Below are 23,879 nucleotides of genomic sequence, written 5' to 3' on the forward strand. Positions count from 1 at the left end.
ATTCACGCATTTGTGTATTTTATAGTTGTCACTTAAGAAGAAAACAGCATTTTTTAAATTTATTTATTAAGACAGTCAACTTCCATCAAATCATTCATTCACTCACTTTGAGATAAATTATACATATATATACAACGTAATTTATAACATACATTTGCAGAATATTCTTTTTCATTTATTTGCACTCAATGAGTCACAGAGAACACCACGACGCATTTACATTCAACATAATCAAATGGAGTAAGGATTACTGACGCAAATACTCTAAAAATCAAAGCTGTATACAAATGCCGGATATCCGTTTCAGAGTCAATATTCGAGATGTGTTACTCACTGATGAAAGGGTTCGCGTTTTCCTCCGGTGATCTTCGTGGAATCAAGGATTATTTCTTCCCTCCCGATGGGAAAGTGAGTCCACCCAGTTGCCCACCACCAGCGGCAAGACCTGTACCTGTGTTGCTTCCGGTCCCGGTCCCAAGAAGACCGGTATTTTGACCACCGCCAGTACTACCGCCAAGCACTCCACCAAGTCCTCCTCCTAAGCCACCACTAGATCCAGTGCCTAATCCGCCGCCAATTCCGCCGCCCATACCGCCAAGGTTACCGTTCAGCCCTCCACCTAAGCCACCAAATCCACCATTGAGTCCACCGCCGAAATTTCCCTGAGACCCAGGCAGGAACTGTCCCACGTTGAAGCCTCGGGTAGCATCCTGACGATCCCCTCCCCAGTTTACAGCAGAGAGGGATGGTGTCGTAGCATTTCGAGCCTGACAGCTGGGTAGTTGGACACAGGGCGAAACCACGACCAGTCAGTTCCTCGAGAGATAAGTTGTCTACCACTTCAGACGACGTAGCCCTCTGTCCTTGCATAATTCTGATTGGATTTCCCACAATCCCACGAACTCGATTCTGATTCCAAAAGTCAAAACTAGTAAGGATGTCCCCAAGCGCTCTGCTGACACAAGAATCCTCCACTCTGCCATACTCAGTAACAACGAACTGGAACTGTCCCCGCAGCTGGGATCCCCCCACCGGCTATGACAACTGCAGAGAATCGTAAATTAACGGGTCGATTCCAGTTAAATCCTAGCCGGTTTACAGGGTCGCTGTCTTCAGTGAAGGTAATCCTCATCTCGTCCCCAAAGTTGGTCCTTCCAATACAAGTTCGGTAGCGTTCTGCCTCCGAAAAGCCGTTGTTTCCCAGACCGCCATTCCACCAGCCAATGTTATTTTGGTTCCCCCAACTTCTCCTCAGGGGATTGATGCCTAGTTGCTGTCCCAACAAATTTGACTGCTGTCCCCAAAGGTTACTCTGCTGACTTTGCTGAGGGTTGTTCCACTGCGCATGTACGAGACTGAAGGAGGCGATGAGGCCCACCAGCGTTGCGACAATCAGGGGACGCATGATGTGAGTGTTCCAGCAAGCGAGAAAGGTCGACTACGGCATGACGATAGTCGCTCTAGCCTTATAACACCTAGTCCACGTGTGTGTGACGTCATACGTTAAGAGTCAATCAGGACCTCGAGGACCTCAGGCGACCTTGATAGGAAAACATCAATCACTGGTGGATACTGGCAAGTTTACTTCCTAAACGTATCATTCAAATAATTATGCTTATAAAAAAATCTTTATAACGAACACCTTGAATTATTACATTATGAGGAAAACATCTGTAGGAAATGAACTGTCAACGTTTAACATGTAAACTAATTATTCACATGTGTGTAGTTTCCTTTAACAGGACAAATGTATAAGTAGCTTGTAAATTCTTGCAAATTGACGTCTGTCAGCCGTATCAATGATATTTTTTTATCTCATGTACTCGTGCCCTTAGGAGAGGATATCTGGTAAAACGTAGCTGTGTATCTTCTTAAACCTACTACATTATTCAGTCTTTTCTAATAATACATGGCTGAAACTCGTTATTTTCTTTTTATGACAGAAGATTCTTGCTTCCATGTTCAACCCTAATTCGATTTTAGGTTGACACAAAGTGTATGAGGTCGTGAGGTCAATGACTTTTCACGCAAACACAACTGTCCGCCCTCGCTTTCTGGAGCATCTGACCTGAGTGCGGTTTTGTCATACCAAAAGACGTTAAAAGAGGTACTTTTTGTTACAATGCCTGGTGCTGGAAGTTGAGATGTAACACGTGATAGCGTGATTGTAACACAGCACTGTCTCAGTGCTTTAACTGTGCAAATGTCTGTCACAAGCATGCTGGCAAACTCCATGGGAAGCACATTTCTGTTAACTGTAATTTATTGACACATGCTCATGATAAAACCATTCAATCGGAACGTCTTTCAGCAGACGTGGTGGACTTTATCTGTATTGTTGTGTCACATACAAAACAAACATAACACACCCAAACCGTTTTACATTTGCCGGTTTATACTATGTCAAAATAGTTTTGAAAATCAATATCATGAAAATAGTCATGTCACATCGCGGCTGTTTCACTAGTCACATACTGCCAAACACCTGTTGTTCGTCTATTTGTCGAGGACTATGAGGATATGTGCATGCATTCATAATACATACATACATACATACACACACACACACACACACACACACACACACACACACACACACACACACACACACACACACACACACACACACACACACACACACACACACACACACACACACACACACAAACATACATACATACATACATACATGCACATTCATATGCACATTCATACACACGTTCTCGCATGTCGCTGAGCAAGTGTATAACAATTGACTCGACATTAATGGCATTTCGCTCACCTCTTGTGAAATAGAATTGACACCAGTAACTATATGTTTTTCATCTTGTCTTATCTCTTCTTGCATTATCAACATGAAGTAACAACGCTTTTACAGATAAACGAATGACGTGTACGCGCATGTCTGTTGAAGAATGTACGCGTCACATTTACAAACATAGATGAATATTATAACAACCATAGATGTGTATGAAGAAGAACATTGAAAAGAACACGTGTTTTCAGTATATGACAGGTGACATGGGGGCGTAATGTGTGACTTTCTGACCTTTACAAGTATTCTCAAAGTCAACAAAACTGCCCTTCTATCATGTGAAGTGGTCAGTGGTTATGTTAAGGTGAGTACTTACGGTCAGCCGTGTCAAGGATATGCTGACCCTTAGCAGGAAGAACCTGGGGCATGCAACAATATCGGGGCTTCATATTGTGCCAATATCACTGTTTAGTTCATGTTACGCTGTGGACCGTTGTTTGGGTGCTGGCAATTCCGATGTAATTAATTATGATCTGCCTTAGGGATGCCATTGAGCTCGTTTCCGGGGTCACTGTGCGTGGGCGTCTGTAGGAAGGTAACGGTTCCGGTCGGTAATACAAGTATATACTTTCGTGGTGAGGAGTGGTAATATATATATATATATAAATTAAAACATCTGCAGCAGGTTATACAGTTTAAAAATAGATTTTTTTGCAGGTAATTAAAACAGATTTAAACACACTGTCCTAGGGCGACGTTGTTTGAGGCGCTAATTTCACAGCACACATATGCCTGTGTCATCAGATATCTGTTGACACTGGCATCATATATATCTGCCGTTGTACTTATTTACAAGAGAGTATTTCCACAATAAGTACACATCGGATATCTGTTGACACTGGCATCATATATATCTATCGTTGTACCTATATACAAGAGAGTATTTCCACAATAAGTACACATCGGATATCTGTTGACACTGACATCATAATATATCTATCGTTGTACTTATTTACAACAGAGTATTTCCACAATAAGTAAACATCGGATATCTGTTGCCACTGACATCATAATATATCTATCGTTGTACTTATTTACAACAGAGTATTTCCACAATAAGTACACATCGGATATCTGTTGACACTGGCATCATATATATCTATCGTTGTACCTATATACAAGAGAGTATTTCCACAATAAGTACACATCGGATATCTGTTGACACTGGCATCATATATATCTATCGTTACATATGTTACATTTGACCACTTTGTAAAATGGTATTGTGTATTCATATCGTTGTACCTGTTTACAAGATACTATTTCCACAATAAATACACATTTGTTCACTTTTAATACGAGCAATGACATATGTTATTCACAATGATGTGTGAGCTTGTAATCGTAAACATGTACTTACGTAAATTCCATAGATAAAATGTCCATGTTCTAAATTGACAATTTAAACAAAACAGGTAAAAGTGTAGTTGTTTTATTACTGACAATGGGAAGTAAAGTGGAACTGGTAAGGTGTAACCCAACACATTCTCCCATCCCCCTCCCCCTCTCTCTCTCTCTCTCTCTCTCTCTCTCTCTCTCTCTCTCTCTCTCTCTCTTTCTCTTTCTCTCATACACACACTGCGTTCTTTAGTCATTTCGAAGAACAAAACACTAAAACAAAACACAAAATATAACAAGTATGCAATGCAGTTTATTTACTTTCATGTTATGCTGTGACAATTACGTTTACCTTATTGTTAGACATCAGAACAGAGAGAAGTGCCAGCTAAACCGCTGCTGAGATACCACCGTCATTAATAAACCTTTACTATTAAACATTGAACGTATGGTATTAATTTTAGATAATAACGCCATTATATCGTATAACAGTTGATGTAATATCTGTATGTATCGGAAGTAGTACATGTAACGTATTACTGCACTGACTCTTGTAAGACAGATAGCCGCTTAGCAATGACGAAGAAAAAACACGCAGTTGATGACGATGAATCTCATAAGCATGATGTGGGGAACCATTGTGGACACTAGCGTTCCGTGTTCGCCTTTAAGAATCAAACTGGCAGTGGATTGTATTGACTTCGATTACGTCATCTTCACGTTTCAGTTAGCAAGCCAGGTATATTATGGAATATTGAAAGGTTTTCTGCCGTTGGAAGGTGGGATTTCAGAATCATCTCGTACACAGCAAGTATGTAATATGAACACAAACCAAAGTTGGGATGATTATCAAAGCAATGAAAAATTAGTTTCGCTAAAATACATTTTCACATTACTCTGAAAGGTTTTCTGCCGTTGGAAGGTGGGATTTCAAAATCATCTCGTACATAGCGAGTATGTAACATGAACACAAAAGTTGGGATAATTATCAAAGCAATGAAAAATTAGTTTCACTAAAATACATTTTCACATGATTCTGACATTTCGATTTGTTTTCACCCGTTTTCAGTATATAGTAATTAAATATATGTGCTTCATTCTCAGTGATCCAGTCTTATAATTTCCCTAACCAAATTCTCTTTTCTGCTGATGGAGCAGATACCTACAGACAGACAAGATGCCGTACCTGGTATGAGCGTTTTGTATTTGGAATATATTTAATGCATTGCAACATAACATATTCTTAATATAGATAGTTATTACCTGGCATAACATTGTTTGTAAAACATTTATTGTTATTTTAGATGATGTTGACACTTGAATCGGCATAAATTATGAAAAATAGAGATCAGATATTAGCAAGTGCTAAAACGGTTAACAATGATTAGTTTGTTAGTAGGATTCTGTGAAGGTAGATGTGTGTCGTTTTTAAGATGACACAGCGTCTAAACTGCTCCTATGTGACAGAACGTGGCATGCTATACATTAGGTGCACAAAATGCCTACACTGTCATTTCGGTTGACATCATAATTCTAATCGAACAATAACGTTTCAAGCATTTTACTCTCATGTGCAGTATTGTTTGGGGAAGATATTATGGCATCAAACAATTGTGTCCTTAACAGCCAGATAAACAGAAATTAGTAATTTACATTCACGAATATTTTGATGGGTGTGTTATCGTGCCTCCATGGCCACAACTGAACGGACACGACAAGCAGTGCGATCTGTCAACGTGTGGTTTCTGTATGTATGCAAGCAAGCTGAATGTCAACTCTAGAAATGGTTCTCGACAACTGACCCCTTTCGTGAAGCGAACCAAGTGCAGTCCTGGTCTCGGTTGTATGCTCAGTGGCCGATACAGCTGACTTGTGTACACACATAGCTACATAGATATCTACAATAGCAACAATTCACAAAAGGTCAGACATGTCACTGTGACAAAGCACATCTTACCGACAGCGCGGTAAGATGCATGAGCAAATTACCCTGATGAGAGTTCTGAACACGATAACTATGTCGATAGACCCTACTCTGCACTTATCACAATACCCATTTTCTAAAGTTGACTTTCCTTGATATGCATGACTTTATTATGTGTACCACGACACGGCAACATAGAGTCATTCACTGTGCACATGTTTACCTAGTGAATGATCGATACTGCATATCTACACATTTACAATAGTTGGACGCATGTTTGATGTATGAAATATAAGGCAATAGCATCACTATGTACACAAATAGACGTACACAGAATACCGACACCGCTCATCTGCCGATGTAGCAAACACAATGGGTAACACAAGACAGTGACACGTACTTATCCATGGGATCGCCAGTAATGGGTGCCCTATGTGTCTTGAAAACATTAAGCTAATAACATAACAAATACCAAGTATTTTGATTTGTAGGCAGGTGCGCTGTTACTCGGATGCATCAGCGAGATCGCATTACTATAACACAACAGGTACAATGACATTCATGTTGAAGGTCATAGCTTTATCATACAAGAAGCAAACTGGTCACCCTAGTGCCTTGCGCGTGTTATCACAGTTGAGCTTTTGTTAGCAGATCACCGAAAAGCATAGAGAAAACGGGACAGATAAATACACGTAGTACTTGCATGTTTCAAAGAGGTTGTGGCAGGTATGGAGTAAGCGAATTGGATAGCGAGAAAGCGAAAGAAATGAATGACTGTGAGACAAACGGCAGCCTAATGTATCCGCCTGTCAAGTATACATTATGACGAAAACTAACAGGAGACAATATTGATCAATTTCACTGTAACATAGTTTAAGTGTTACAATACTAAATGTCACCACGGTATACGTTAACAGCCAACGTAACAAGCACAGGTCGAGGCCTGGGATTCAGAAGTGGCAGCTGAAACAACGCATAAGCCAGCTGTGGAACCGGAAGCATGGGTACATTGGTGCCAACCCTCGTTTTGTATCCGGATGATTTAATGAAGTACCACGTTTATCTGGTACGAGGGCGCCAATATTTAATTTTGTTTTATTTTGTTCTTTCTAAGCTAAGCACTCTTGGTCATACAGTCTAAATCCCCGTCTAACTCATTTATACCAGGTGTGTACATAGGTTCGGGAATTTAACGAGACAAATTAACTGGTAAACTGGATGCTTAGTGGGTGGGCGTTGGCAACCTCATACGTTGCAGTTACAGTGGACATGTCTATGTACAATATATATCATGGACAATATGTGAGGATACAACCTCATCGTGGAACATAAAGATCTTTCCTGAACATATTTAGCATAAACAATATAGTTATATTAATGCTTGACAAGACTAACTTTTGCCAAATCAGAACACTAGAGATGGCTTTCTCTGACACCTGTATTTAATTTGTGCCAGGTACCTTTGAAACAAGTCTCACGATTGTCATTGGATGATAACATTTGCATTGGAAATTGAACAAAACCGAGTTTCAGTGTCTCAGTGACGTTATATCCACGGCATGGTAATATTTCGGTGTATTCATCATTTGTGGGGTCCATATCGTCACTCATCTTGACCCTTTACCATCAACGACCCTTAACCATCAACGATGTCGCGCAAACACTGTTGTAGTAAATGAGCCCCGGGCAATCACGTAATATCCCGCAAACCATACGCACATGTTACAAGTCCCGTCTCCGACACAGGAGAGCATCGTTACGTACTCACTGACGTTGAGTCCAGATGGACAGAGAGGGTCTCAATCAACCAAGCTTAAGTATGAAATCTGACAGTTAAGCATTCTTCCGCTGTTCGACATTTATGTACGACCAACATACAATTTTGACACGTCTGTATTGTGTGTTGCTTTAGCAGAATGTCCAAAAACTAAACCTTGAAAGAATCATTTAACAAAATATGAACTTATTATGTTTCGTTTTATAGATGTTCCGTCACGTTCCGCCATTTCCTAGACGGCTGTAACGGTGCCAGCGTTTGGTCAGAAGGCGTGGCGTGCCCCGTATGTATGTTGCATGTTGCCTCGTCGCTCTTCTCTGAGATGACGTCCTCTAGTGCAGAGCAAGAAAATCAGCTCAAACATCTCAGCAACAGTGATGAGGCTGAATCCCATGAACAGTCCAACCTGTCCGCCAATGGAACCTGTGAAAATACAAATGGACGAGTTACACACTCTCCACACAATGATCATGTTCCTAGAAGGCGTGGGAGACGTACTTCATCTTCGGAATGGACTAATAGCAGAATTAAAAAGAGTGCACTGAACTTCCAAATGTAATACGATAGTATTAATGGACGAGGCGTACTCCTACTCCGTCTCTCGCATGTACCTTAAATAGGGTACCACACAACCGTTCTGACGTAACCGTTCCTACTCATAGTTTTACACCAGATCAATGTTGCACCTAATAATCTGATTCCGGTTCAAACCATCCAGTTGCTGTCATCATGAACATCGATCTACACAATGATGATAGACGATATCTAATCCCAAGTCAATCGTTTGGTTTGATTTGATTGTTTTTAACACCGCACTCAACAATATTCCAGTCTGTAAATAATCGTCTGGACCAGACAATCCAGTGATCAACATCATGGCCATCGATCTACGCAATTAGGATACGATGTCAGCCAGGTCAGCGGGCTTGACCACCCCATCCCGTTAGTCGCCTCTTACGACAAGCATGGGTTACGGAAGATCTAATATAACCCGGATCTTCACAGGTCCACCAAGTCAAAGAGCATGAATCATAAAATAATGAAAGTGACATTAGGTTTTACGAGGCAACACAAAATACATTTATTACTATGGGTAGAAACACGCTGGTATGCAGGTTGTTATAACATCCACCCTCTCACCTAGCAGTCCCTCAACGGTGTATATTGGAACTTGTTCAATGGTCGTGACGACAGGGTCAGGAAAGAAGAAGTGAAGCGTCACAACATCCGCGCCTAGATCATGACTGTGATGAATTGGAGAACAGACAAAACATTTGAATTACTGAAACAAGTCAATTTCGAACATGCAAAGAAGGTGGTTCTGCACATGGGATCATGAAAGGTGAGCTTAAAAGGGGGCATTATTAATATGGGTTAACAAGTAGTGTTTCATGGAAAGCAGAGGCATCAAAGTAAAAAACAATAGGTAGTATGTCATAACAGAGAAGACTGAAACGGTGGCCTCAATATAACAACCATTTCTTAACTGATTACATCATAATGGGTTTCACACACACACACACACACACTCACACTCACACTCACACTCACATGTACGGAGAATCATCTTGTCATCCGTTTATCCCCATCTTTGTATCAGATGATAGATAATATTACCATACAAGATTTGGCAAAATTTAAAGTGTACATTCCTGCAAGTTTCGTCGTTTAGTGTGCGATCGTATTATTTTTTTACATTTTACATCCAAACTTATCTAAAGTTACCTTTACGGAAAACACACAGTCACCCATACAACACGTTTTTTATCTTGCTGTCAAGGAGAGTTGGTGTCAAACAAAATATTATTTGTGCAGATAGTTATTCCAGCAAAACCTATTTCACTTGTAACCCAACAGGGAGTATGAAAATGAATCTCTTACACTATGCTCTCAAAGAAGCTGGTTGCTCGAAACTTGGTACAAGTGGCAGCTGCAGCATAATGGGTCTCCCTACACGGCAGCGGGCACACACAAGGAGCCTTCTCAACGTCTCGGTCTTCATTCCCTCTGTAGTACTTAGCTACAAGAACATAGCAACACTGTCACATTATATGTCACAATCCAGTGCATTCCCTACTGAAACACCCCTGTATTGTTTCAGGATCCTTCTCGATACTGACAATCACTCTTATACCACGGTTAACCTAACCATCCATCACACATCGTCACACTGAACACTATGAAGATAATCTTTTTAATCCTGAATCCAGGAATGGCGCTTTAAAGTGTGAACTCAATTTACTTTGAACAGTTCCGTCCGGATAAACAAATTATCATCGAAACGCGAATTAATCATGGTCAAAACACTTAAAACAAGACAAAATAGAAGCGACAAAACCCTTTCCACATGCAAAATATATCAAACTATATCAAAAGTATGTGTTTATTTAGCGCCGCATTCGACGCGATCTGCAAGCAATCGAGCCTGGACCAGACAATCCAGTGACTGATTCCACGAGATACGATGAAAGAGCATGTGTGTATGAATCACTATCAAATAGAGGCTTTCAAACAGATATGTAAACATGCATAGCACATAAACACATTGTTATGCATCAGTTACCTACATAATGTCCGATGCAGTTCTCTTTTGAGACTTGCGCGTTATTTACCATACGATTCCAAGTGAACATTATATATTGCAAGTAGTGTGCAACGTCACCCTGGCCCCTTTTTCAAGATGGCGGCGCATCCGGTCCCCATGGGCGCCGCCATCTTGGATCAAGATGGCGACCCACGGTGACCGGATGCCGCCATCTTGGATCAGTCACTTCCGGTCAGGGAGATCACTCGGGTTCCGGTTCCGGTGCTTCCGGTTCCGGTGGGTGCGCACGCATCGCGATGACGTCACGACCGGTTCCGGGGTGCGCGCACATGACGCTGACGTCACCTCCGGGCCAAGATGGCGGACGCGTTTCAAGATGGCGTCCCATCCGGTGGGATCGCGTGAGATCTCGCGGGATCTCGTGGATTCTCGCGGGATCTCGCGAGCGTAGACGCCTTTCAAGATGGCGGAACGGACGAGCGGCGGACGGGACGGGACGGAGAGGAAAGGAGAGGGAAGGGAGGGAGAGAGGGGGTGAGGCGGACACGATGGCGTGGCTAGACAAGTGTTAGTGTGTGTGTGTGTGTGTGTGTGTGGTGTGGTTAAAACAACATTGGATGTAGCATTCTTTCGAGCCAGGTGGGTGGCCCTGAAAAGGGCCGTTGTGATGGTATGGACGGGAAGGTGAGACCTCACTTTGTGGTGGCGATGGTACATAGACAGAGCAGGTCGAGGCCCCGGAAAATAAATTTCCCGGGGCAGACTTCGTCGTGGAGATGGTTAGCCCCTTTGCGGACGCCGCCCCCGCAGTAGGTACACACGTAGTACGGTGCACCTGGGGTGACATCAAATTGGTTGGACGGCAAGGCTTTCCAACACGTTTGGCATATAATGAACTTCCAATTGGGTGGTAGACATTGCCATGCCGGTGGCGGAGGTGGTACTGCCGTGGATGGTGGGGCTGCCGCTGCTTCTGTCTCTTCCCTTTTGATGTCAGCCTTCTCTTGTAAGGTAGGGCTGCATCGTAGGCATTGCCTCCTACCACAATTTTTCCTGTAAGGCGTCGGTCGCATGACTTCTACTTTTCTTGTATTCATGTTGCATGAAGATAGCTCTCACTGACCCATGCTGGAGTTTATATATGGGCGACCAGACAGCGATGACGTGGTATCGATGACGTGGTATCGATGACGTCATGGTCGCGCGTGAGGGTAATGACGTAGTCCCGGTGACGTCATGGTCGCGCGTGAGGGTCATGACGTGGCACCGCTGACGTCATGATCGTGAGCTCTCACTATATAGGATGAGCGGAATGACCGAAGCAGTGTTACAATCAGCAATCATGGCTGAAGAAAACTGGGAGTTAGAACTGATACCCTTGGACACAACATCGCCACCCCCCTTGCCGGCATGGCAGTGTCAACAATGTCATGGCTGCCTGCCTGTTTACGCTAATGGGACTGATGACTATCGTGGTACCTTCCAATGTGTGTACTGTGGCACTGTCTTGAAGGACACGTACATCCGCCGATTGACCCATGGGAGCAAGTGCCCCGTCAAGACAAAGATGGCCATTCATCCCTGCCAATGTATGACCCCACTGTGGTCCCTGGAGTGAAGTACACTCCGAAAAAACGGCCCTTTTCAGGGCCATCCATCTCTCTCAAAAGAAAGGTTCGTTTCAATGCCAACAACAATAATAACAACACAAGGTTGACATTTTTCAAACGTTTTATTTCCCCCGCTAACAAGAACACTTTGACAAAAGAGACAGGATTAGGGGCGTCCCTGATCTTTTGTTTACAAACGGTATGAACTGTAACATTAGAACTGTAACATCAGAACTGTAACATCATCACATCAGAACGATAAGGTTGTGTCCTTTGGCAGGGGTGTGGATCATGGTCAGCGTTGTTGTCTGTCAGGCGTGCGGGTTGAAACCAACGTCTTACACGTTCTTCATTGACGAGGGTATCGTAGGGATCAAACTGTTCCATCACTTCGTCAAAAGACCATCCACGGGCACGATGAGCCAGTACATACAAACAGTACATTCCACAAGAGGCACTGAACCAGGGTTGAAGTGATTGGCCATTCCACCGTTGTTGTTGGAGCCATCCGGCGAAGGTCATGACATTTCGAAAGTCTGGATGCTGTTGATAGGGATGGAGCCCATAACTGTCAAAGTAGTCCATGGCACCAGGTACTGGACGATACACGCACACCCAGTGTTGTCCTGGGAGATGGCTGGGGTCCGTGTTGACAATGTAGGCTTTAGGATAATGTCCCTCCTGCTGTTCACACAGTACGGTGGTGGCAAAGTGATCTCGGCAAAGGTACCTTGGTAGAGGGGTCGCAGCAGGGGATCCTGTTGTAATGCGAGGGCATTCAAGTGCCTGGTCGTCAAGCCACTGTCGTCGTCGTCCATCCTTAGACCATCAGAAGAGCGTTGCGGGAACCATCAATTTCCAAAACGCTTTCAGATTCCTCGTGAAGCAGACGAGCGTGACGGGGCGTGGTAGGGGTTCTGCAAACTGAAGTTCAAGTCCCAACTTGCCCGTCTGTAGGTGGTAGTTATACCCTTCATCTGCGCCCAGATCCGTGCGTCAGATCCACCACCCACACGGTGAATCCGTTCCTGAATTCGCCCAGGGTGAGGTTGCAGGGATGTTCTTGCCACAGGTGTCCCGTGTTGCGGAACAGGTTCATGTACAACTGTTTGAGCGAGGCACTGTTGTCCTGAAAGTCGCTTTTGATTTCGGTGCCATGCACTTCTTGTCCATTGAGTTTCAGCTTGAGACTGGTCACGTTGTTGTGCTTGAAATGGTAGGGGGTTCTTTCCTTGCTGCCGGCAAAAGCATCATTGTCCACCAATCCCAACACCACTCGTTTGGGCAGTTGGCCTCCAATCAGTTGATCTTTGTGGAAATCGCGTCCTCCTCCTGAGATGTCGTGGGCTGTGACTTGGACTTCGGGTCAAAGGATATTTGGCCGTGACTCCTGGTGACATGTGTTTCAATGCGGTTGTTCCCGTATGGCAGGATCAATGTTGACTTGGCGCACGAAAACTTCGGCTTTGGTCAGTTCAAATCGGCACTGACGTCTCCAGCACTCATCAAGTAGAAATCACTTGGGCTGCTTAATCAGTTCTAGTTTCATGGGGGACTCCATCCACCAGGTACCGGTCTTGGAGAACAGAGTCACAGTGGAGACGCCCTGTCAGTTCCACGACTCGGTGGGTAGAATGACCCTCTGGCCGTCGCGACAAGTCCGGGCGCTGGCATTCTGGAAGCCAGCATTAAAGTGTGATCCATTTTTCCAGCTTCATCGGGTGTACCATCCTGGACACTGGAGATGGGTCCCTTTGGCTGCCTTCCCATAACTCAGCAACGTTTCCAAATAGGCTCGGTAGGGATAGGTACCCATGGAAGGAGTAATTTCAAAGTTGGTTGTGTCCCACTTGTACACGCACTTCACTTAAAGAGGGAATGCATCATGTTGTTCACCGTGGACACGGCGAGTGCCCCATCGCCCTCACTTAACTGCATTCGTACCATCTGCATTCTTGATTTTGAGGCAGATGCGGAGGTAACACTGGCTCAAATCGATGTAGGCATTGACAGGGTTAGCAATGTTAAATTGAGAGGGGCCCGCGACCGAAGGGGTGCCAGAGGGCTGTATCGAATCCACTGACCTTCTTGGACGGACGCCACCACAGGGGCACAGAAAAGAGATCCAGTTGGGCCTTGGAGCATTCACAGGCATCTCGGCGCATCATCTTGACAGCTGATCTGGACCACAGGTCTACACAACAGGTCTTGACCTACGGTGTCTGGTGTTGAACTGAACTCCTTTCCCATCGGGGTGGGTCTTTATCTCTTTCTCTCTCAAAACAAGGGTTTACGTTTCTTGGTGGATCCCACAGGCTGTTTCCGTTTTCGTTTTGCGAAGCGGGTGATCCTGGTGGGGAAGTGCTGTCGCAAGGTGGCGAGTAAGGCTTGTTTTCCATGATGTTTCAAACTGTCCCCCACACTTCGGTGTCCTGAACGGATATCTTGCACCAATCCGGCAACATCTTGACGCCTGATTTGAGAGCGGATTTTCCCACCGTCTTTGAGGATGGAGAGCTGAACGTCCCTAAGTTACCCAAGATGTTGCGAAACCTCTCCCTCGTTGATGAATGCCTCCCGTACACGGGCTAAGCCGCTCCTCCTCGCTGCTGTCCACCCAAGCGCTGCACGCTGCGCGAGTTCTGATACACTGATGTCCTACCATGCTGATTCTCAGTAATGCGTACCCAGAGCGACGAGGACGGAATGAAGATGTCACGATGGTCTTCCCAGTCTGGAATGGCACGAGGCGCCCTCGCCATCCGTTAAATAGATTCGAATGGCATCCGTGGTTCCCTGACGCAATCCCATGTAGCGTAAGGTGCTGAGGGGTTTTGATCACGACGCTGTCTTCCATCATCTGGCGCGACACGGGACATACATCAGTAAGGGAGCCATGGTATCCCCCACGATTTGATCTTCCACTGCATCCGGTAGACGCATAACGGTATCAAACCAGCCAGATGGTGTGCTTCCTGTTCACCCACGACGAGAGGGCGGTCAAAGCGCAGCCACCTGCACAGGCTGAGCAGAGACTTGGCTTATTTCTTCTGCTTAGGCCCACCATGGGGAGCTGTATAGAACTCCCAGCATCGCATTCAAAGGAGCAGGCAGCACCAATCGGTGGTGTAGGCAGACCTGATGGCATCGTGGTCAGGTTGACTTGCGGTTCTGCAGGAGGAACCCGTGATGGCTCTGCACATGTCTTTCGGGGTGGGAGCATAAAAGTTGACATGCGCTTTGCCGCATTTCAAATCGGAGGTCTTCTTTGGGGTAGTTCACGGTGACGGTGAACGAGCTCGGGCATCCGGCTTTTGGTAAACATCTTGGCGTATGCTTGTCCAACAGCCGTGCACAGGTGTGTTGAAGCAGGATGTTCAGTCTCTGGACCAGTTGGCGACGGAATACACTCCTTCTGGAATAATGACCTTTTCGCTGACGGCTCTGATGATGCCTGTTCTCTTCTGTCCACGGTCGCATCGCTGCTCTGCTGAACTGTAAGTCCGGTCATGCGTTCCAAGTTCACATGAAGGACAAACCAGTTGAAGGGGTATGACACATTGCCATGTCATGGGGAAATGAAGTTCACTGACGCCGACTTCCACTCCTGACGATTCACTTGAATGGAAAGGGTAGTTTGACTTAAGTAATGATTCACTCTGTTGTCGGGATGAACATCCATGGACGCATCGCTGGGTAAGGTCACGTAAAAGTCCCGCTTGGAAAACACAGACACCGACATCTTTCTCTCTCTCTCTCTTAGGGAACCAGACTGGATACAGAGGGGGTTGGAGATGTAGCCGAGGAAGGTGGCAACGTGGATGATGATGACGACGACGACGACACCAACGTGGGTTGTGGGAGCAAGTACCCCAAGCTACTGGCCAACAAAGCTGTCCACAACTGTTTCTCACCGTTGTCCAATGCCAACTGAACCATGCTCATGATGACCACGCCATATATCAGAAACACTTGGGAGAAAAACACCACTTCACTTCGTGGCAAGTCCATGCCAAAGCAACACCAGCGTGCCAGGATGACTTGCCGCCCTCCACTACACCTTGAGATCGGTTCACTTCTGCATGATGGTGGAGGCTCCACTGACGGTGGGAGACTGGAGGCCACGCTTATTTAAAAGACCAGATGAGCCGCAGGGATCCATGAATCAAAGCTGGCAGGGTATCCTGACCATCTCACCAGCACTTCATCTTTTTTGACGACGCCGTCGTTTCAGGACCTGATCCACTGTGTACACATCATCCGTTTTCTGAATGGGTTGCAGTTCTTGCGGGTAAAAGGTGCCTTGCAGCACTTCTCCATGATCATCTTTCACTTGGTAGACAGGAGAACACGACCTTTCACCACCGATCCACGGTGAACAGTTCGGTGGTCCAGTTGGGAAGGTACCCTTTGTCAAACGTGCCCTTGGTCTTGTTCAAACGGACACGGGTCCCGGGTAACAAGAGAGGGTACTTCTTCTTCTTCTTCTTCTTCTTTGTCTTGAGTTGGCGCTGCTTCTGCTTCTTCTGTCGTTCCATGTGATCCAACACTCGAATTTCATCGTAGGGAGCGTTAGGACGTACATCCACGGGGCGTTGTCCAATCGTACGATGGACACGATGATTGTAGGAATGCATCAGCTGGGGTAAGGCCTTCAGGTAGTGGCGTGTCCCTTGTTGGGTGAAGTAACGCCACATACGGTTTTTCAACGTCCTTTGAAAACGTTCCACCACAGAGGCTTTGGTTTCTGGGTTTTGACTGGTGTAGAAATGAATACCCCGTTTCTTGAGGAAGGCTTGAAAAGGAGCATTGACAAATTCAGTCCCTTTGTCTGTCTGTAACTGGGATGGCACACGTCCTTTGGCTTGTTTCAGGATCCGTTGAAAGGCCTCTATCAAAGTGGCACCGGTCTTGGCTTTCATGGGCTGCACCCAAGCCATTTTGGAGAAAACATCGATGACACACAGCAAATAACGGTTGCCTTAGGCTCTCTTTCTGATCACATAAGGAGATCGCCAGATCGGCTTGCCACAATTCATCCACGCCACCCACACGGTAATGATCCCTGGGAACGAGCGTCGGCTGGTTTGTGCAAGGTGTACATGTCCTGGGTTTTCAACCATTGCCGCACATGGCGCGCTGTGGGCCTTTCACCCCGTTTTGCTTTTGCTTTCCTTCCTGGGTCCTGCTTTGCTTGATGTCCTGCTGCTTGCCACAAGGCAAGCCACCCTCCATAGCCTGCTGGGTGTTTGGGATCGTAATAGGTGTGGTGGAGCCATCGTGTCCATGCAGGTGACAAAGACGATGATGATGATGCTTTGCTGATGTTGTTTCTCTTTTGGACGCCTCTCATGATGACACTGTCGCTGACATCACCCTCTGCTCCCTTTATTAAAAGTGAATCCACTGGACGAACCCGGTTGAGGAGGGAGGAGGGGTCCTTACAGCTTTTTCTTCTTCTGGGGTTCCAGAGGAAGGTTGGATACAGGCAGGTGTCAAAACAAGTCAGTGGGTGGAGGGTGTGGACGCTTCGCAGCTGGGTGTCAGGAGGCTGGGTGGATGACCCTTTGGTTTTCATCATCCAGGACCAACGTAGAGGGTTACCAATCAGTTCATGGGGTACATTGCTGGAAGCGAGATACTGACCCAGAATATTCCAACCCCGTGGAGGGCCTAATTTGGTACGCTAATCGAACAAGATCATTGATGAGATCCACCATGTGCGTCCCAGGCATGGGTTCCCTTCCACCACGAATTGACCTGCCTCATTCCAACCCAAAGTCGGGATGAGCATCTAATACTGGGCCATCAACTGCCTGGCCTTGGTCTGTAGCGCGTTTTGGGAACCGTTTGCACGACTTCATTCAGAATAGCTTCGGAACATCATCGGGTTCTGAAACAAAAAGAACAAATTGAAACCATGAGCCACTGCTCTCACGACCGCTTCTGCATGGACTCCTTCTTAGGAAGGCTTAATTTCACGCGGGACACATGTAGATACTATCGCTCAGTAAGTCAACCGTACTTACGGTGAGGAGATCCAGTCCACGGTGTGCTAACCCTGGGAGTGCCAACCTAAGGGGTGCCCGTGGCCTCTAAAGGTCAGGTGGTTTGACAGCCGCTTGGTCTTGAAACGCCAAGGTGTGCTGCAACAAGGTGTTATACTGCTGCTCTCGGTCCCTTAAAAGGAACCGTGGTCATCACGGACGAGGGTATCCATATCGTGAAGCGTGTGCACACGTTTCTGTTCCAACAGGTTGGACTTGAGCAAATGTCGTTGACGTTTTCTTCTTGCAGACTTTGCCATACCTCTTCTGGGACCATCACCATCTTCCGTGCATGCTTCATCTTGGTGGTAGGACGGTGCAGATGCAACTAACCCCAATCTAGGGATGTGTCCTCTATTTATGATCTTCCTTGAGGATCTTCCTTGAGGATCATCTACCCAACAGGCCAGACACCAAGGGACCCACCCGAGGCCAAAGGCAGACAAGAGACCTAATCCCTTCCTTTCTGCTGTAAAAGTTGACGTTTCTTGGACAGACACCTTCTTTTTCATCAACGATGCATCAGTGACCCATGCTTTTGTAAACGTTGGACGTTGCTGTGCTGTCATAGGAATGTTGCCTCCATACAAATTCACCACGATTCACAGATGGCTTGAATCAGTTCGATGGGGCCTGTTTCAAAATAGCCTGTCGCATGGCTGGTGTCGCAGGAAGGACTACTACATTACGACAGAGCTTCTTTGTGACGCTCAAACGTGCGACATTATGATGATGGTGTCGTCCTGCAGCTGCTACCATTGAACTGACCAGGATGGGGTGGGAGGCCTCTATTTATGGTAATGTCGCTGAGGGAGTGGGGGTAATGCCGCTGTGGTCTTTCTTCTTCTTTGACTCTCAGAATAACCATTCGGGTCAAGGCTGCACCTGGGGCTGAGGGGAAGTGACCTTTTCTTCTTCTTCTTCTTGTTCTCTTGTCGGGCAGGACTTGACGCGCCCTGGGTTGCTTAGGGCAACGGCGGCGACGGGCGAGGTGCTGAGGGCTTCTGCTGTTTTTCCCGTAGGTAGGACTGCCAGTTCAGCAAGATATCGGTCAACACACCAGCCAACGCACTCACTTCCACCGCGCTTCATCAGGTAACTCAGTATGCTTCATCCAAAGGTAGTCGTGGATTCGCAATCTTGGTCAGCATGTTCTGGTGTCTCAACAGCCAGGTCTTGTGCTGCGCTCTTCAAAGGAACACGCCCTGCTCGCAGATTTTCACAGCAATGACAAACCATTGCAACAGTCGATGACGCCCTTTGACAGCCACGCCTCTGCCGAAGGGAGTCGTTTCTTCCACGATGATGGGTTTGACTTTTTCTGGGCGGCTGGGCATGCTTCTGTGGCTTCCTTTGCGTGGGGTGCCCGGTTAGCGTTTAGCACTGCGACGCTTTTGCCGGTGCGTTTGGTGCTGGTGGTACCGCTGGGTCAAAGGTTGAAAGGGTTGGATCATGGTGGGAGAGGGAGACGATGGGAATGAAGGGGGAGGCCGAAAAGAAGAAGGGGAGAGAAGGCAGCAGGAGAGGCACGATACTGACAGGGACAAACGTGTTGTTCATGGTGGGTGCTGTGGGGTACAACTGCTTTAAGGAACGTCTTTGTTTGGAGGAGGAGGAAGCAGAGGGAGGAGGAGCACTTAGACTCTTCGTATAGTCGCTGCACACCTGACTGACCGATGTTGTTCGGTGGGATCACGACCCAAGGTGGTCAGGAGTGTTTTATGGATCGGTTTAAACAACCCTGTGGCAACAGCACGTTTGGCGGGCTGGGTCTGTTTCCGCCTGTCTCCCATGGCAGCTCTGGGTCAACTCCACGTTAGGGTAGACGCTCATCTCTATTTACTTAACTTGGGAATGTAGCGATGGTGGGGTTACGAAAGAGATGGACCGTACCACGGTAACTCTTTTGGCCGTGGTCGGTTTCAAGTCCAGAAACAAATAGGAATAAGGAGCCAAAGTGGTATCCTCATAGGCTTCCCGGAAGGAAGGCCGTCTGTCCTGGAAAGATTTGTCTGGCCAAGGATTCATTTGCTAGGCGCCCTGGGTTTTAAACAGCACCATGTAGTGGGCATTTAAACTAATGGTGCGATGATGAGTATGATGAAGCAAAGAGGTTTTGGCGGCCAAGTACAACACGGACGTGTTGGCGATGATGACTTTCTTATTGAAACCATCGCAGAACTTCCGGCTTCTTCCTAACTTTGGTATTGTCGCCCAGCAAATCATCAATGATCAACCAATGGGGCGTAGGCAAACCCTTCTCGGTCTTTAGCCCCAGACCCTGCAGGTAACTGCTGTGTTGGCTTCCCCATCGTTTGCACAAACGTCAGGGTATCCCTAACCTCGAAGTCAGAACTTCCAAGTCCTCATGCATGGGTTGCCATTCACCGTACACCCACACGATGCCCTGAGGTGGAAGATCTAGGATCCTGTTGAAACACATGTTCCATGAAGGCTTTGACAAGCGATGTTTTACCACGACCCTGTAGGGCCTGCAATTAACATGGTAGCGGGATGACGTAACGCGTGGGGTGACCATGGCCTCCACCAGGTCTGCTGAGTCTAACACTGTCCCGATAGTGTCCCTGACATACTGACGCATCGTCTTACCGTCTCTGGCGGGTTGCACCGGAAATGACCTCTAAGAGCTAAGATCCCTGAAGATATAGAAGACACAACCCTTTGAAAATGGAATTCACAATTTATTGAGGAACAACATCAACATGGCAAACAGATCAACAATAATAATGATACATTAACAGATCAACAACAACAGGTCATCCACAGATCACCACCAGTTCAGGTGATCATTGGGATTGCAAGTCGAACACCGTAAAAAGTCCATTTGACCGGGATGAAAATGGTTTTCATCGTTAAACATGGAATGTCGGCAAAGTCTCTGACTCCTCCTCTGAGCCGTCACTGAAGCCATCACCAGATCCGTCTCTGGAGCCGTCACTGAAGTCATCACCAGATCCGTCTCTGGAGCCGTCACTGAAGTCATCACCAGATCCGTCTCTGGAGCCGTCACTGAAGTCATCACCAGATCCGTCTCTGGAGCCATCACTGAAGTCGTCTCTTGAGCCCTCTGCTCTTCACTCTCTGTTTCTGCCCTTGTCTGCTCTGCTTCCATGGTGATAGCCATCGGGGTAGATCATACATGTCTTGCAGATCTGAGGTAACTCTCCCTCCTGATAGCCCCAGGACTGATCCCTTGACCCTTCGCCTCTCCCCACAAGTCAGTCATCTCCAACTGTTTCTTTGGAGTCTGGGGGTGCTTTGAGACTCTTAGGCTTGGGGGGTGCCTTCTTGGGGAGATGATAATGGCGGGAGGGGCGTCTTCTTGGTGACTGTCTTGGTGGGGGCCTCCTCCTTCTTCTTCTGTTTCCTTTGGAGAGTCGTGGCCAGGAGTCCCCTGGGGGAGGTGACGTCATCTTGGTGGGCGCCTTGGGAAGGGGTGGTGGGGGCCTGTTCTTCTTCTTCTTTGGAGAAGTCTTGGCGAGCGTAGTCTTGGGAGGTATTCTTTTTTCGAGAGGCACGGGCTTGGCGCCATGTCGGTGACCTCTGGACATTGAGAAGGTAGGTAGAGCAGTGGTGGCATACTCGAAGATCTCATAGCTGGGTGGGTGAGGCCAGAGCTTTTCACCTGGAGTTTGGCTAACAGCTTGCTGTGCAGCACACCATGGTCATAGGTCATACAGGACGTCCATTCCTCAGCTTGAACACGATGCTGGAACAGCTTATTGAGGAAGGTCTCCCACCATTTTCCTTGGCATAGCTATCGTTGATACCGATGCGAGGACCGTTTGGTGACACGCATCTGCTGAAACAATCGGAGAGGATCGCCAAGTGGTCTTGGTGATACGCCATCCAGTAATAGTCTTCCTCAGTCAACTCTACAGAAGCCGCACTCGGCCATGCCATACAGTGTGTTTCTCTTTTTTGGCTGAATATCTGCCAGCTTGCGGATGATCGACGGCAACTTTTGTTCCATCACCGCGCCCAGCCGGTCCTGGAGAGATCCATGTAGTTGGTCTTGTTATAACTGGCTTTGGAGTCATCATGGTGTTGTGAGATGTAGGCCATGTCAAGCCGAGGAGTCCCTTTGCCTGCGAAGCCAAGTTGGCGAAGGAAGAGAAGGGAGGCTGCCTGGAGATGATGCTATCTTCAATCCACTGAACTGATGCAATCTGATGACCTCGCTCGATCGATCCTGCGCTTTTTATAAGCAACGCAAGCAGCGCGAGCTATGACGTCACTTCAAATGACGTCACTTCAAATGGCGTCACGATCGTGTTGTTTCCTGGATGGCCTCTTTGCAACGGCTTTTCTGAACTGTTCTATAAAGTGTCTCTCTTCTAGATGGGTGGCAAGCACAAAGAGTGGCGTGAACAGCATGATAATGAGAATCACGATGGGGTCAGAGTCTTTTATAGAGATACACAGGATGACGTCACGTGGCGCGTGCATGGATGACGTCACGTGGCTCGTGCATGGATGACGTCATTAGAGTTGACCCATGGATGACGTCACTCCACAACAACAACAGCGATGATGTCACGAAGATGCATGAGTGCTTTTCCCAACTTGTTTTCCACGACCATGTCCAGGGTTTGTCAATATTCGGATGAGATACACCCATTCCTATTCCCCATCGTTGATCGTAGGGGCTAGCTTCAGCTAACGACTTTGGGTAGGATTGAATCATCAATCTCTGTTTCAAGTCCTTGTTCTGGGGAAAATTTAGCCGTGATCGCCTTGGTCATCACTTCCAGACTGACCGTGTCCCACACTGTTTGAGTGAAACCTTTCACACATCGCCCCAGACGTTTTGCTTTGCTGGAACAGCCTCGTGCAGAATCGCAGCAGTGATCGCACTGTCGTCATCTCCAAAGTACATGGCTTTTAGGAGTGCATGTAACACTGTTCAACACAATTAAATGTAAACACCATCCAAAGGTAAACACAGCTGGATGAGAAAGTTGCTGAGCGGTGACTGGATTCCATAGAAGAATAGCCAGGAGTGTCACTTGTGACTGTGCGCTTGTCCGGTTAAGTCTTGAGACCCAGCAAGGTCATGGCTTCTGTTTCTTCACATTCCTCCAAAGCTTTGCAGAGGGAGTAGCTTGGGGTCCACGTCGAGGGAAGCATGTCTAACAATTCTCTGACACGGTCAAAGGAGGTCCGAGGTTTTCGATAATCTCTGCCTTCATGAGGATGGTCAGGGACTTTAAGCGTCATCAGTTTGTCGACCACGGCTTCGACCTGCTTGATAGCGAGTACGAGACCACAACGATTCTCCTAAGCCTATCGCTTGTGAACGGATTCCATCCTTCTCTTTTCTTAGACAACAGAATCTGTAATGACTCTGACAGAAACGTCTCTTTATATGGAGCACACTGGGGTCGTGATGACGTCATAGGGTGTGTGACGTCAACGTGACCGTGGTCTCCACCAGGTCTGAGTTATGAGCCCAGAACGCTTCCCTGCGCCAGGGTACAACAGGATTGAGGGTGACCATGGACTCCACCAGGTCTGGGTCTGAGAATTACAACAGAGAGACCATGGATCCACCAGGCCTGGCCCTGAAGAGAGACGACATAACACAAAAGAGTACAATACAATTACAATTTATTGATTGATAGAACAACAAATGAACAAGTCAATCACATTTTATGGGTTAAACATCAATACATCAGAGCATGTCTACATCAAAAAAGTCCATGGGAGGGATGGGTTCCTCTTTATAGCCATAGGGAGAGTTTCCCCTGGGGACGCCTTTGCAAGGGGTCGTACTGCACTCGGCGTTTGGTATAGACCAAG

At 46.7% G+C, this 23,879-nt stretch overlaps 2 protein-coding genes across 2 annotated transcripts; both read right to left on the bottom strand.

Annotated features, from left to right (window-relative positions):
- Positions 1-451: 451 nt before the first annotated feature.
- LOC124277842 (glycine-rich RNA-binding protein 1-like) lies at positions 452-1,405 on the bottom strand (the record flags this gene model as incomplete). The annotated part of the gene is made up of 2 exons (XM_046713558.1): positions 1,092-1,405; positions 452-774 (listed from the first exon to the last, which is right to left on the bottom strand). Coding segments are annotated over exons 1-2 (637 nt in total), but the record flags the coding sequence as incomplete, so codon positions are not given.
- Positions 1,406-7,518: 6,113 nt separating this feature from the next.
- On the bottom strand, positions 7,519-22,142 carry LOC124277843 (acid-sensing ion channel 3-like). Its single transcript, XM_046713559.1, has 5 exons — positions 22,054-22,142; positions 19,293-19,480; positions 9,736-9,874; positions 8,995-9,098; positions 7,519-8,277 (listed from the first exon to the last, which is right to left on the bottom strand). Exons 1-5 carry the CDS (start codon positions 22,140-22,142, stop codon positions 8,117-8,119), a joined length of 681 nt encoding a protein of 226 aa, XP_046569515.1. The 3' UTR covers positions 7,519-8,116.
- Between the last annotated feature and the right edge of the window lie 1,737 nt (positions 22,143-23,879).

This window comes from Haliotis rubra, unplaced genomic scaffold, assembly GCF_003918875.1.
Source record: "Haliotis rubra isolate DU_JTF1 unplaced genomic scaffold, ASM391887v1 Scf2282, whole genome shotgun sequence".
NCBI lineage: Eukaryota > Metazoa > Mollusca > Gastropoda > Lepetellida > Haliotidae > Haliotis > Haliotis rubra.